The sequence below is a fragment of the Parambassis ranga genome, chromosome 7 (genome assembly GCF_900634625.1).
Source record: "Parambassis ranga chromosome 7, fParRan2.1, whole genome shotgun sequence".
In the NCBI taxonomy this organism is placed as follows: Eukaryota; Metazoa; Chordata; class Actinopteri; family Ambassidae; genus Parambassis; species Parambassis ranga.
The window spans coordinates 19,340,545-19,356,927 of NC_041028.1; the positions used below are offsets into that span (position 1 = coordinate 19,340,545).

Consider the following 16,383-nt stretch of genomic DNA (forward strand, 5'->3'; position numbering starts at 1 on the left):
TGTACATATTAATGACTTTTCAGAGGTTTCCCGGGCCCAGACCAACTGTCAGCATTCCCATTCATTCTCTCTCCTGTTGACAAGCAGCCAATTCACTTACATGGCTGTCATTGGACAGCCAGGTCCTCCCCTCTGTGGAGAACCTGGCTGTCAGAGGAAGCAGATGCAGCTGGGCTCGCACTGATCCCTGAGCTCAAGCGAGTGGATGGATCATGCATCATTAGCAGCAGGCAGCCAGCTGTGTAATGTGTTCAATTACAGCCTGAAAAGCATTCCTTTGAAAACATGATGTGTTTGTCTCAAAGTCTAACATCAATATACTATAAATATTACTTGACATGCTGCAGTATTTCACTCTTGGACCATGTCCACACCAGATGGAGCTTTTAGCTGGGTCGTTCTAATTCCCTTAGGCTTTGAGGTATGAGAAGAAGGACCCAAGTGCCTGCTTAACAAAAGCTTTCAAACATCTGAAAAACAGAACCATGAACACACCAAAGAAGGAAGTCCAAGGATCCAAAGCTGAACAGAAACCAACCAGGAAGGAAGAACTCAACAACTGAGGAACAAACAGAGAAAGTGATGAGGACAAAGAGGAAGCACAGATTTAAAGAGACTGGGAGAGGGTGACAGGTCACAGGTGGGGAAGGCAATCAGCAAGGAGGGAAAACAAGAGGAGGTGACGCAGAGGGGAGCCACACGAGGAAAGTAAACTCCTACAATAAGACAGGACATGGGAGGTGGACATATAAGCATCACTTTCAATTCTTTGGGTGAAATGACAAGGTGGCGTTGTCTGCTAGTGCTAATGATGCCCCGCTGCCCCCAGAGGTGCCACAAATATACAGCAGTACCTTACAGCTGTATCTGATGGCTGAAATGTTCTCATTTAGTAAGACAGCAGTGATGTGCACTATACAGTTATGTTGTGATGAAAGTGTGAACATTGTGGAAATGAGTTACGTGAAGACTTGTTATGAGTTGTGAACTGCAGATGATTTTGAGATAGTTTTTGTTAATAATAATAATAATGTGTGTGTGTGTGTGTGTGGCTTTTCTTTGTTTCACGTTTCAGGTGTTTGTGTCACATCAGTGAAATGTTTGGTTCATTAAAGCCACTGCTACACATTTAAACAGGCCCAGGGCTGGATATTGATCAGTTCTTAGATAATATTGATTTGTGAATGTGTGACAATAACAGCAGCAGAATTAGAATGTTGGTGTTCTATTGTGACTCTCCTCCTGTGAGTGTCACAGACACATAGAGCTGCAGAGAGTCCGAAGCTCCAGCTGCAGCCTTCAGAGAGGTAAGAGCACTTCAGCTGTAAAACTTGATGTTTGTGAGGACATTTACTTTGCTTGACTTGACTTTGAGGATCATGAGTCTCACTGTGTGTAGTTACAGTGTGACTCTGACATGTCAGTGTGTTGCTGTGATGAGCAGATGTCAAAACACTTCCTGTCTCTAACAGGATTGTCATCAGCTCTGCTTCATGTGTTACCTTTGTTTCACATGTGTGTGTAACATGAGCAGCTTTTGTAGTTTCTACGGTCTGTTTGTAGTTTTCATGGCTGCTGTTGTAGTTTTTCTGATCTGGTTTTGTAGTTTTTGTAGTTTTTTCTGGCCCTTGAGGGGAATCTTTCACAAACAGGAACACATACAGTCTTTACATGTGTGACCCTCGAGGATTATTGAACAGTAAAGATGATTTAATGTGTGTCACCTGCTGCTGTTGATCATATGAGCAGTTTGCTGGTTTACTTGTCATGCTAATGTACAAAATGTGGAAAATGACTCCTCCCTCTTTGCATTGAGGAGCGTGCTGTGTGTGTTTGTGGCACATTTAGCAGCAGTGCATGTTGTCATTGTTGTTAAATAGTGATCTTAGATGTGTAACATGATATTTCAGATATTATATTGACAGTACATATATTAGCGGTGCCAAATTTGTTTAAGCTTAAAAATGTTGATGCACAGAATGTCTCATCGTTTCCAGGAAGCTGACTAGTTTGTAGATGATCAGAGTAACTTCTTTTGATGTAATTAATGATGCAGATGTGGTTGGCTGAGCGAGGTGAAGGTGCACAAATGGATTCCAAACTTAAAGTTTCTTCTGCTTTTCATTTCAGGCAAAGCTGAGAGACAGTTAGAGCTGAAAACTGGAGAGAGACAGAGAGACACAGAGGCCAGAAGTGACGATCACACTAAGACACCACAATCCAGACCACAAGAGCCTCACATTCACTTAACACTGAGTGACGCAGTCCCATCACTGTACATTTTGCATCAATCAGGTCACATCAGAGTCTCCTCAGAGCTCAACTGTTCTCATCTAAGCCACTAAAACCTGTTCAATTGGGCTTCGCAAAGGCATGGCAAGCTGTTAACAATGACGGGTTAGCAAGGACAGAGTGCAATAAGACAGTAGAGCAGGGGGATGTGATGTGACGTGATTTTACACTGACACCTGGGACTACAAGCACATTCATATGTTCAGGTTTGTGTGTTGAGGTGAGTTGTTGTGAGTCTGCTCTCTTCAGGCATCAGCAGACTCACCAGAGAAGCATCATGGAGGCCTCAAAAGCAGCAGCTCTTTCAAAAGCTAAGCCCAGTCCGTGCTGTATAATTGTCCACTAGACCGCTGCATCACAAAGCTAAGGGTTAGTTCTGGACGCCGCCACTCAGCTCGGGGGTGTGGTACTGGTCCGAATTGACCGGAGATGAAGCAAACTGAATGGCAGCACCCAGAACTGACCTGTGAGACAGGGGGTCATGCAAAAAAAAGGCTTCGCAATAGAAACAAGATTAATAGAATTGAAAATAAACATCATAAATTGTAAACTTTATTGCTTCACTGCTGCTTTCTTCTGTATGGATGTAACATAACATAATCAGGTGACGTGCAGATGTTTCTATAGAGAAAACAATGGATGTTTCAGTGAATGTTAAAATGATGTGAGTCACACACTCACTGTTTGAGATGATTCTTTGAATGTAAAACTCCAACCATGATGGAGGGGGAGTTCATGCAGAAACCTCCAGAGGACAGATGTCAGCACTGCTTCAAAGCGTCTCTCTTCTCTGAACAAATGTGCACGTTGTTGAGTCCCTGGTCCTTCAGATGGAGGTGGACACTTCAGCTCCATCAGCTCTTCACATCACTGAAGCAAACAGACTGTCAGAGGAAAACTGCCGTCACTAACGACATCAGAGTGTTTGTATTAAAGTGACTTTAGCAGAGTTAGCTTGTCTAACAATGTCGAAATGTCAGAAGCTGAAAGCCATTTATGGAACAGATCCCTGTTTTTGATGAAACCTTAAGCTGTTCCACAATTTGCACTTCATGGAAACACAGAAAACTCTGAAAGGGACAAAGGCAAAGGGGAGCACAAGACTGGAATACATAAGATTTAACTAAATAACACAATAAAATGTGCTGTTACTAAACAGGAGGACTTCCTGCTGCTCCTTAAACATGAGGGCCTGCTGTGGGTCATGTCTTAGTTCTGCACATTTACAGCTAACATCTACAGTGTTCCACAAACACACCATGTGCTGCTTGATCTGTTTAATTCATGGTAGGAAAGCATGTGCACGTCACAAATGTCAGATCTGTCCTAGTCACCCTTCATTCAGCCCATATGAACACAAAAGGTCTGCAGTTCCAGGAAGGTTGGGATCCAGGTGGTCACCCCAGACACATGGCCAGAAACAATAAGCACACATCAGCTAGAACTAAAGGTGGCTGTCAGATAACAGCTGTTATCACCATGTTAGTACTAATACATACACATAATGAACACCATGATTGTCAACACTAGGATATATGTGTAGTGTCATTGTCAGTTTTAATGCATGTGACTAAGTATAAATTCGTACAAACACTGAATGGGAGCTGCTTAAATATTCAAGGATCTACAGCAAGCATCCTCCCCACCTCTCAACACTCCAGCTGAGCTTAACAAGAACGATTCACACATCTCACAGACGAGCATTGCACCCTGTTGTCACGCCTTTCCTGTCTGAAAGTGTTTTTTCAAAGCACTTTCAGTACAGAGGCCTACATGTGAAGCATGTGGCTCAAGACACACCATGGTCCAAAAGGCAAATTCTCCTTCCTGCTTAAAGTTTAGACACAAGTGTAGGAAAGGTCTATGATGATTGTGAGACAGCAAAGCACATAAATGAGTGTAGCTGAAGGTCTTGAATGAAAGTGAACCTGGATGACTGATCATCTTCATCGTCTGTACAGCTCTCATGTCACAGCTTCGATATAACACGAAATGTTTATTTTCACTGTGATTGTGTGACTGTTGATTTTCAGCCCTGCCTGTGTTACGCCACAAGGGGGAGTGTTGGCCCAGGTAGACAAGGGTTGTAGTAGGTCAGCAGGGGGTTTCCGCCCTCAGACGGATACGCCTGCTGAACAGACACAGCTAACATTTCCTGTCTCTACTTTACCTGCATGAAGCAGGTCAGTAGTGTGTATACATACACCGTATATGTTGCAAGCAGCTCTTCTCTGCAAGGCGAAACGGGTGTGTGTGTCTACATCACCTTCTGCAGCTGGTCAGTCCGAGGTCACAGGACGGTGAAACTCCTCGCTTCCATGACTGTTGGCCTGTGGGCAGGCTCTGGACCAGTGTCCTAATTGACCACACTGAAAGCGTTGGTATGGGCCATGTTGATCTCTTCCATGTCCTCTGTCACTTCTTCCTCCTCTCCATCCTCCTCCTCCTCCTCCTGGACCGGGAAATTCAATCATTGCTGCAGTTATTACCTGTGACACAGGCTGTGTGAAAAACAAAAACTATGAACAGGGTTTCTGTGATGTCACCTTTCTGTAGCGTTGTATTTAGTCACTTTGGGAGGCGTTGGTGACCGACACCATGTTGGCAGCGTCACAGTCCATAGACCAGCTTCAGAAGTCCACTGAAGGTACTGATGATGTCTTTTATACCTCCTCATGTACCTTCTTAGTAGGTAACACACACATAGGCGCAGACTGTCTCAAAGTCTAACGTCAACAGCCTATACATATTGGGCTACTTGTGTCATCCTCCATTTGTTTACGCATGGCCCGTATCCGCCCGATGTGCCTTAGCTGGATCGTCCTAACCTCTCCAACACTCCCTCTTTCATAAACATACACTAACATGAACATCCCACTCAGTCTGAGTAGGTGCCTACATCCCAAACAAGATGAACAAAAAAGTTAATGAGCTGACTGCACCTGATGTTTGTGGTGAGGGCACTGGCTTCACCTTTAAAGAACATCCAGTTTAGCCTCCTTTCAAGATGTGCTTATTTGAACAGTTGGTTGTTTTTGTTGTGGATGAACGGTAAAATTCTTTTTTTTTTGTTTACTAAGATCATTTCATTTCTCTTTGGAGGCAACTGTGAGCACCTTGGTCTTTTTGTAGCCAAGTAGATTCTCCTTTAGGTATTTGTTCGGTCTCTTGTTTTGTATCCTTCAGAGGTTCTTTGCATCTCTTTGAGGTCCGTTTCGCTTTTTCGTGTTTGAGCACTATGGATTCTCCAGGGTTCATTTTGAGCCTTTTTTTTGGTAATTTTACATATTTTCTTTTAGTTTTGCATCTCTTCAAGATCATTTTCAGCATCTTTCCAGTACATTTACAGCTTGTGTTGCTGGCTTTGCATTTTTGCAAAAAGAAACCTTTGATCTTTAAAAAGAAAATACACAGTTCAGGTGTTACCCTGTTAAAATGTCTGTGGGCTGCACTTCAGTGTAATTAAAGACACTCAGTGACGCAGTAAGTGCAGAGTAATTCATTGTCAAATAGCAGAAAACAAACAGCCACACGCTACAAAAAGAACCGTGGTTTAAATAATGTACACCCACCTTCCAAAAGCTCCTCAGTTCTGACCACATGCAGTACATGATGACACAAGCACAGCATACAAGCACAGCATACACACACGCACACACGCACGCACAGGCACATTGCTCGTAGAAAAACAGCATTCATATTTCTGAGCAACCCAAGACTGCATCTTTCTGCATTCTGAAATCACACATGCGCGCACACACACACACACACACACACACACACACACTACAAGTGGCATCATCAATAAAACCTGCATGTGCTCTATTGCTTCAAAATAGCTAGTCTGTTTGGTTAAAGCATGCAGCGCAGGAGCATCCCAACAGCAGACAGTTGAAAACAAAGAAAAAAAAAAGACCCCTGCCATAGAAAAAGCTCCACTGCGTGCTTTACTTAAATGTGGTACAATGTGCTGAGCTTCATCTACACACTACCTGCATACACTGAATGAAAGACGAGATAAACCTAGAGTGAGATACAGAAGACCATTAATGCTGAGAATCCTTAAAACCAATTGAGAATCTTTACACATTAAACACAAAACCATTAGTGCCGCAGGACTTTCAGTCGACAGATTTTAACAGAGGAAATAATCTGCTAGTCTTCTGTTAAGTTACGTCTTATGCCATAATTGTAATGATATTAGTTTTGTAAAAGTGAATTGTAAGTGAATTGTAAGATACAGTTGACTTTTTCCAAGTAACAACTTCCTCATAAATCCAAACTGTCCACATTTAAATCTTTGTATATTTTAAACTTTTATTCTTACTTCTAACAATAAATAGTATAAATTTAAACTTTTACATTTCTGGCTCTTTTCTTTGTTGTTATCTCTGGCACTAATGGTCTTCCATATTTACAACATAATGTGTCAGGACAAGAATATAAAAAAAACCCAAAAAACAGGTATGCTCCAGGTTTCATTCATACAAACAGCATTTTTGAAACTACTGTGGCAAAAACATATTTCTCTGTGACTCCACAAAACTTCATTTACATTCATTTTAAAATGACAGCATTTTGGATATTGTGTTCTCTGGAAAATGTTTAAACCCCCTGTGCTTCTAAATGTACAAACTAACTTCTCATTGGATCTAATTTTGCAAACATGCCGAGTGTCCCTTTAAAAAAAAAAAAAAAAGAAAGGAAAAGCATGCAGAAGTTCAGATTTACAGCCAGCCGAAGTAATGCTGGAATATTCTCTCCAACAGTCAGACCTCAGCAACAATTAAAATGCATGTCAAACACCCCCCCCCTCACTGTTTGTCCATTCTGATATTCCTGTGAATCATTTACAGGTCACACTTTGACTCTGGTCAAAGTTCTCCTCAGGTTCTTTGTTCATTTGCTACACTCGCAGCCCAAAACAAAGGCAGTGCTCTGCCTTTCCGTTTACACTGGAGTAATGGATCCACAGAGGGCGCGTGACATATGACTTAAATAGAATATGCTTGTTTCAGACTTTACTAAAATGTAAATAATCCAGAATCAGTATGTACAACAATTTTCCAACCACCAACATCTTACATATTGCAGGAAAAACCACTTTTTATAGCCTTTATAAAGCAGCTTTCACTATACACAGACATCACCTGTGAAGAGGGTCATGTGACTACAGGTGTGTCAATGATGGCTTACTAGTTGTACTGAGGAGAGAATGACAGAATCTTGTTAGTATGCATAAACTGAGCAATAACATGTCCTGATTTAAGAGTAAGCGTCCTGCATTCCCAATGAACTTTGCATCATGTGGTGAATTCAAGAACAATTGGAAAGGCTGAATGAAAGCAAGTTTTTCCAACCCGCCTGCGGGTTTTGGGGATTCTAGGGCTTCATATGTTGTTGGTGAACCAAAACATTTTGGTCTTTGATTTAAGTTTTGAAAGAAATGTCAAATAATTTAAAAGCATCTGTGTGTGGAATAAAAACTTTTGTGATACTGCCCTCACCCCAAATGTCTAATTGTAATAGGCTGGAGGCCTGACTGTGCTGGAGTTGCATCCATGTGACATAAGGTGCTGAGGGTATTTGAACATCACTGTGAATATGTAACAAAATGCATTTCAACAAGCACATCTAAAAAGGACAGCTCTAAGTTACAACAGCTGAGATCAAGCAGAAACATCATTCAGCTCACAGTCTTTGGTTAGGTCACCTTAAGGAGCCAGCAGCATGGTAGAGAAGCCTCAGAGTGAGCTCTTACAGGAAACGGTAACAAGTATTTGGACAGAATCCCTGAAGAGCACCCGATTCACTTCAAGTGACATCTTAATGCAATGTTTGAGTTGATAAGTCAACAGAAAAGAGTAGAAAGGATGTCCCGGGTTGGAAGGAGAAAGAGCCCTTGGGTATGTCCAACAGACTGCTGGTTTAGAGAAGGAATGTAGATGGTGCTGGTATCAGGAGTGAAGACATCGCACTGTATCCACTGGTGCAACAAAAAAAAAAAAAACTTTAATCCCACGTCAGTGAAATGGTGTGAGCAGGAAGCGAAGAGTACCCTGGAAGTATTGCAGAGTGAAGAACTGCAGAGATGAAGGCAGCTGTTCCTATGGTGAAATGAGAAGTTCCTACAGAAAACACGGGCTGAATACAAGCCCCTTTTATTATTTGCAGAGGGCTGTGTGACATAAACTCCTCATTGCACTGTAACAGAGCCAGGGCTTGAGTTCCTCACACAGCAGAGGGGGCAGGGGGCTGGACAACTCATTCACGTTTCATAGTGGTCGTGTCTTTATCTCTTCCCTGACTTCATGTAGGACGGTATGGCTCCTCGAGCAGTCAGACCCTCGAAGCGTTTGTAGGTGTAGTTGATGAAGACCCAGTCCTTGTTCTTCAGGTCGGCCTCAGTCTGATTAGACACCTGGGTGGCTGTTGAAGAAGACAAAATCCCCATTTTAGACACCATAACACAGGCATAGCATAGCGTGTAATGGACAGAACCGGACGGCCTACCTGTTGGTGTGAGGATATCTGAATCAGGGAATTCATCGAAATTTGATGTGTCGTCGATGCTTTTAATATATATGGAAATGGCAGCAGGTCTCTCTCTGGAGAACACAGTCAGACATAGTAAAACATAGTGAGAATCTGCTGGCTAATGTTAAACCACGTGGTGTACAGTTGTACCCTGCAGTGTTATGTGGTCATTTTTAATCACATAACAAAAATATAACATCATAAATAAAACAACATCTAACTACATTTTTCCACTGGGCCATTTATTTAATTAGCAATAATGAAGCCAAAACACATATTTTCAATGCTGCGTCCCCTCTTACCCTGTAGTCACACCAAGAGCGACTAAAGCTGTAAAATCGCTTTTTGTCGCTCACATCGCTCATGAACTAAGAAATTTAAACGTTCCATTTTGCTTATCCATTTAAAGGAGCCATATGCTTTTAGTACAGGCAGCTTGACAGCTGTATGCTAGGTCTTTGCTTCCACTTTTTGGTGGCACACCTTAACTATTGAACAGAAAACGCAGTCATTTGTAGCAGGAGACCGTGTGCTTATTTAAATAATCTGTCTCACTTCTACGTCAAGCTCCATTTAGTATGCAGGATCTGTTAGTAAATGTATTTAATCAAATGAACGCACATTTTCTCAATAGAGAACAAAAATTAATTAGCAAGAAAGACTAGCATGCTAGGAGCTTGATGTATCGTGTCTCCTACTCTAACACATTCTCACACATTTCATCCAAGTAGCAGGCGTACCAACAACCTGTGACACCTCGTCCCCGGCCAGAGCCTTTTTCCTCGCACGGCATTTGAAGTACAGTAGGAACCAAAGTTTCCCTGTACGTGTGCAAGCGTAGAACCGAACCGTCTACACTCTGATCGATTGTCTGTGTTTTACAGTCGAAATGCGCCATAGCTAATATGCTTACAGTTAAGCTGTCTTCAACTTTTTTTAGTGGCTCTAGTCGCTCAGGTTTTGTAGCTTTAGTCGCTCTCGCCCATAGAAAAGTGAATGCCTTTCAGTGCTTTTACAGCTTTAGTCGCTCTTGGTGTGAACGCAGGGTTACAGCTTCAAGTACTTACGTAAGGTGGATCTACAAGCTATTGGATCATGGGGGTACTTTTTTCTTTCTGGCTTCATTTTTACTAAATAAATAATGGCACAGTGAAAACAGCCATGTTTTTGTTCTGATGTTGTATTTGCCAAATACTAAGTGTCACTACGATCAGATGATTTGGTATTATGTCTGTACACAAAACAAAGAGATGAAAATATAAATCATCTACCAAAGACCTCTCTGGGATAACTCTTACCTGATATGGTCATAGTCCACTCCCTCAAAGAAAGGATTGGACTTGATCTCCTCCACACCTGTAGCACCAATCCGGTGCTCCTCCTCGCAGCAGAACCTGTGCACAAAATATATACTTTAGAACCGACGTACTAACCGCAAACCACTGTCCGTCCAAAAACGTCATTAGTGAGGATGTATTCCTGCCTGAGGATGAGGTCTTTGGCCTTCTCTGATATAGGCACTTCTGGAGGAAAGGTAAGAGTCTCCCGCCAGTTCATCACTTTCCTGTATGTCTCTTGAGGTGTCTCTGAGCAAAATGGAGGATAACCTGCAGACAGTGGGGATTAGAAAAACAGCACAGTTAAAACCGCTGAAACTTAATGTGATGGATTTGCTTATGTGTGTCACTCATTACCTATGAGCATCTCATACATGATGACACCGAGGCTCCACCAATCACAAAGTTTGTTGTATCCATTTTGCATGAAGACCTCTGGAGCGATGTAGTCTGGGGTTCCCACTGTGGAAAAAGCCTGACACATGGAGGAAGAGGAACGGAGGGCAATTAGAGAACATATGACAGGCTGTTTGCTTTATGATACAAATGTTTCTGTTTGATGAAATGGTATTTATACATAACATGCAATAGTTTGGAACTAAGACTGTCTAAGATACAGACAGGACTTGTCTCTTCTTGATGAAGGATTCCATAACATAGAGAAAGAATAAACTCTTGTGCTAGGTGTCAAAGTGTAATCGGATCCCTTTTCAGACCTACCAGCTGCCTCCGGTTCCTTTTCCAGGTTTCTGCTTTCCTCTTTGAGTTCATGTTCTGGAAGGCTGCACACAAAAGACGGTTCGGTATTAAAAGGTATGACTCTTTATCTAGGCTCTTTTTTATTACACATTATTACAGTGAGGTATCATTTATGCAAGAATACATCTATCTTTCTTTTAGCTTCATTTATTCATGCCACCATATCTGACATGTAAGATCAACAGAGCAGGAAGTTTACTGAGCAAAATGCACTTATTAAGGCCATGAAATATATTCAGTGAAGTCTTTTAACTTAATTGAGTTAAGGCTGCATGCAAGTAACAGTTTGTATAGTAGAAAGAGTTGCCTGACTTTGCTTACTGAGGTCACTGGGCAGGCTGTGGTTCAGGTTCTTGTAGAACTCAGTACGATGAGCCCTCTTTAGCCCCGTGCACAGACCAAAATCGGACAACTTCACATGACCCTGTAAAAAAAACATTATAATACCAGTTGAAACTGCAGCTCACAGGATGATCTGAACACTCAGAGAAGTTCTTTGATAAGAGTGGAACCAGCCACAGCATTTAGCAGAAACACTTCACACCCCCTGTCAAGCACGGTGTGGGGCTGATGATCTGGGCTTGTTTTGCAGCCACAGTACCTGGACACCTTGCAGTCATTGAGTGTAGGGATGGGGCTGATCCGATCCACTATTGGTATCGGGATCAGATACCATTGTAACACACAGCTCGGAAATTTCTGATACAACCTGCAGAGAGTTCCGATCCATGAACCAGAAATTCCTACAGACTATCCTAGTCAAAGGCAGCCTACTGTGCGCTGGTACAGCTGCCTGGAATTAGCGACCTATCAGCCAATCAGAAAATATAATTTCTTGTTGCCAGGTAAGGTCTGAGTTTTCAAACGGAAGGAACCTATGCTCTGAATGCAAGTTGTAGACGAGCTGGAGGTGGAGAACCGTCAGGAGAGGGACAGGGGCTATATGTGTTTTCTTTCTTTTTACATTTTTTATTTAATGAATACTCACAGTCAATTTGAAGCCCTTACAGTTGCATATTTGTTTTCTGACCTTGTACTTACCTCAAGTTGCCTTTTGAGACATACATGCATACACTCGTACATATCATACTTGCCTGTAGAGAGGGGTTTATTACCGCCTCACAATAATGATAATAATATTATTATTATAGCAACCAGAGTATCATTATGAATGTAACTGGATTAAGATTTTTATATATGTTAATAATAGCAATGCCAGTGCACAACATTCCTTTTGTTTTATCCAAAAAGCCAAATTCCAATCCAACTAACAAATGGAATTTCCAGTAACCTCCCTCCTTGAAAACAACAAGCACACAGGCCCAACTCACTCTGGAGTCCAGCAGCAGGTTGTCTGGTTTAATGTCTCTGTGGATGAAGCCTAGCTGGTGGATGGAGTCGATGGCCAGCACCGTCTCTGCTATGTAGAACTGAGTGGCTTCTTCTGTCAGAGTGTCCTTCTTCATCAGCAGAGTCATCATATCCCCTGCACCACCAGCACAATCAGTCAACAGGGCAAAACATCTCTGAAATCTCTGCAATGTGTTCGTTTCATTTGTTGAATTCTCAAGTATATTTTATAGATTTCTTTTCGGCTGTATAGTACTTGAAACGTGTTCAGGGTCGTACCTCCTGGCAGGAATTCCATGATGAGGTAGAGGTTCATCTTATCCTGGAAGCTGTAGAACATTTTCACCACCCACAGACTGTCTGCCTCTACTAGAATGTCCCGCTCAGCACGGATGTGACCAACCTACAAGCCAGCAGACACACAAAGTTTCAAAGATGTGCAACAGATGCATAGGCTCCATTCCACTGTGTGTACTGTTGTTGCACCTGTTCTTTCTCCAGCATGTCAGCTTTGCGGAGGATTTTCATGGCATACACATGGCCGGTGTCTTTTTTCTGCACCAGGCGAACCTGCAGTAGGACAATTAATTACCTTATTAATAAATTACCATTATTTATCGAAGCTACTCATGTTTGATGTGCACCACAGTAACAATCAATATCCAGCTAAAATGTGTACACAGTGAAATTTTAACAGTCATTAAAGCACATCATGAAAGAGTGTCAGATATTTAAAGTGCTGGCTCAACTCAGGGATTAAGTAATGTCCCATTTCAAGCAATAAAAAGATACTTCCCAAACAATCAGAAAATGTATTAGAATAATTGTCTTCACTATTTTCTCTATATGGCCAAAGAGATTGGCAAATCACAATTAAATAGAGTACACCGAGCCTCTGGTCAGAGTCACTGCTAAAAGCAGTGTGCTACAGCTGTGATACACTTGTGGGAAACTGTTGTTATCATCCTGTTTCCACATTCAGACCTGCAATATGTCTGATAACAGCCACAAGATTTTGACTTGTAAAATCTAAATTTTTTTAAGTCATCAGTGCACTATTTTTATTTCATCACACCTTTCACAAAGGCATACAAAGATCTGTACAATTACATAAAAGCTTTTACCTCTCCAAACGCTCCTCGGCCAATCACCTTCAGGGACTCAAAGTCCTCCAGACCCAGTCTAGTGCGCTTTAAGCGCAGAAACTCTGTCTCTTTTCTTGCATGCTCAGAACGCCGGATACGTTTCTGAAAAGCACACAGAGGATATTAAAATACACCATACTGTGTGATGTTTTGATACCAGTAAAATTCACCATTATCGCCCTGGTAAATGGTGTCCAAACAACTAACCACCATCACATTAAATCAAAAATACATACGATTATTAATCCCAGGGGGAGATTGCATAACCATGGACTGAATTCTGCTTTGCAAGTCAACACTCACCTCCTCATCACCCAGACCCTCCTGATCCATCACCTTCTCCAGTTTTTGCTGCCTGAAAACATAAGATAAATAAAGTAAATCATTTCATTATGCTGACAAGAGACAATTGTCATGTAATGTTATAGCAAATTCACCCATCAAATAACATGCAAAAATCCATGCCTTCTGGAAGACCCAGTTTTATACAAGCATAGTAGGTTTCCATATGCAAACATTCGGGTTGTGTGAGGACCATGTGATGCATAAAGCTCAATAACAACCTGTCTAATTTCCTAACGGATATATTGATGTTGTCAGATGTCATTTCATCAATGAAAATGTCATAACAAAAATGACTGCTAACAATCACTAACAAACACAAAAACTATTATATTGTGTACTACAACAAAATGGCATCAAAACACACAATAGACTTTAGTCTGCCTTTTAATTGGCACAGGCACACAGGAAGTACAATGCAAGTACCGGTTTGTATTTGTTGCCAAAATACACAGACATATTCCATGTGTGCAGAGCTGAATCTTGTGTATAGTACCTCATCTCTCTCTCCTCGTGCTGGGCGATGAGGTTACTATAGAAGTTCTCCAGGGTCACTTTGGCCATGGTGACCCGCTCCTTGGTGTGGTTACTCATAGAGGAGCATGAGCTCTGGCCGGTCATTGCCATGCTTTATCTGGAAAGACACAATGACCACAGATCATATACTCAGACAAAAAAAATACAGTTCCACTAAGAAATAAGAGCTGGTAGATAAGGCAATTTTAAATATTTACACAAACGAAAATAGGTGGCCAACCCTTTGAGCAGCCTAGAAGAAGGGATGCAGAGGGCCAGAAAAAGAGGAAGGAAACCTTCTAGCACTTCAGCCTCAGCAGAGCAAGGATGCCGACATTGTGACATTGCAGTTATGAAGGAATGATGAAGAAATGTATTTATGCAATCACTGATGCAATAATTCTGTGACACAATTGGAGTTTAGATGCAATCTACACCTACTATATTACTGAATTCAGATTTATCATATCCACAACACCATCTTTCAGATTAAGTCAGACTTAGAAGACTACTGATCCCAAAAAAGGCAATTAATTTGCTGCCTACCCTGTCCTTTACACCCAAGCAACAATCAATATGTTATGTATCAGTCATAAGCAGACAAACAGGGATCGAAAAGCACAAAATTAAGTTACTAATAACAACTTAGAAATTATAAATCAACCCACAACAGATTCAGAGTAGCATACATGTAGTTATTTCATGAATCTGTATACATTAGTGAATTTTTCTGTGGTAGACAGCCAATGACTTAAGTGCTGTTAAAAAAAATAAGTGAAACATCAAATTTGAAAATATCAACACCAACTTACATCAGTTGATCACTTGTCTAATGTATTTATAGACTAGTATCACCAAAACGACAAGAACACTCTTAGCTAACATGTCAAAGTTACATGCACAACGAGAAGGTCCTTAAAACTGACAATTTAGTTATATTGTTGGCACATAGGATATACAAAAGATGGGCCCTCGTGTTTCTTCTTTTGGAAGAAATACATCTTTCATTTCACGTCATGTTGGTGGCTATTGACGAACCAGTTTAAGCACTCTATTTGAAAAATGTGACCCAGACAGCGTCAACAACACGTAGTTTATTTTAGTTTCACGTAGCCATGGGTGCTACAAATTCACAGCTTCGGAAAGGACTACGAAATCATAAACGGAGAACAATTTAAAGCAACGGATACTGAAATTTTGTTTCGCTTAGATTCCATTAAACTATAGCTTCGTAAACAAATGCTCTGACCTGCTAACATCAGTTAGCTTGCTAGTTAGCTAATAAAGTTCCTAGTACCGTAAAACCACAGCCAGGGGATGTATGTAAGCGGTTCCTCTAATTTCTACCAAAATAAAACTAATTTATAAATAGTAGGGAAGTTGCCCAGATAAAGGTACTTCTACATCTTACTTTGAAAGCATTTACAGGAAACTGCTTCTTTCCATTTCACTACCTTGACAACCTGAAGTTCTCCAAAGCAAATAAGCTAAGTGAAAGTTAGCTAATCAACGTTAGCTGCTTATTAGCTACAAGAGTCGTTTGCTTACACATAGACCACCACTGGGCGGAGGTCGTCCACAGTTTAATTCGTAGGACGGTTAAGTGAAACAGAGTTCCACATTTGGACTTTGAGTGCTTTCAGAGCTTTTTTTAGAGTTAGTCTTTGTTCACTTACCTTGGTCGAAGGTGCGGTATCCGTCTGCCGTCTCTTGCTCTGCTTTACGGAGCGCGTAACGTCATCAGCAGCACTTCTTCTTTTTGTTTTACTGCGGCTGACATCCAGCTTAACGGCGCACTAGCGCCACCTTCTGTGCTGGAATGTGGATCCAAAAAACGCTTACCATCATAGCCTATACCCCATTAAAAAGCTCTATAAAAATATACAGCTTATCTTATATTCCAAAAACCAAAGCAAAAACAAAAAAAACACATTTTTTATGAGTCTACATACCAGAACGAGGTGTGGATGTACAAATACAGGAGGACCTGACCTGAACAGCATCATGCAAAAACTGCTTCTGTCCTTCTACGGCATAGAGAGCATACTGACTTACTGCATGTGTGTGCTTTGCCAGCAGCAGTGTTGTAATGCTGCAACTCATTA

The 16,383-nt window shown here is 41.4% G+C and overlaps 1 protein-coding gene across 2 annotated transcripts; it reads right to left on the bottom strand.

Annotated features, from left to right (window-relative positions):
- Positions 1 to 5,776: 5,776 nt before the first annotated feature.
- Positions 5,777 to 16,029, bottom strand: stk38a (serine/threonine kinase 38a). 2 transcript variants are annotated; one of them, XM_028411040.1, is made up of 14 exons: positions 15,955 to 16,029; positions 14,259 to 14,396; positions 13,724 to 13,775; positions 13,400 to 13,522; positions 12,762 to 12,845; positions 12,555 to 12,678; positions 12,257 to 12,411; positions 11,247 to 11,349; positions 10,887 to 10,948; positions 10,524 to 10,641; positions 10,313 to 10,436; positions 10,128 to 10,223; positions 8,806 to 8,900; positions 5,777 to 8,721 (listed from the first exon to the last, which is right to left on the bottom strand). In XM_028411040.1, exons 2-14 carry the CDS (start codon positions 14,387 to 14,389, stop codon positions 8,585 to 8,587), a joined length of 1,404 nt encoding a protein of 467 aa, XP_028266841.1. In that variant the 5' UTR covers positions 14,390 to 14,396; positions 15,955 to 16,029; the 3' UTR covers positions 5,777 to 8,584. The 2 variants fall into 2 exon arrangements, with proteins under 2 accessions (XP_028266841.1, XP_028266840.1); XM_028411039.1 differs by having other exon boundaries at positions 11,238 to 11,349.
- Between the last annotated feature and the right edge of the window lie 354 nt (positions 16,030 to 16,383).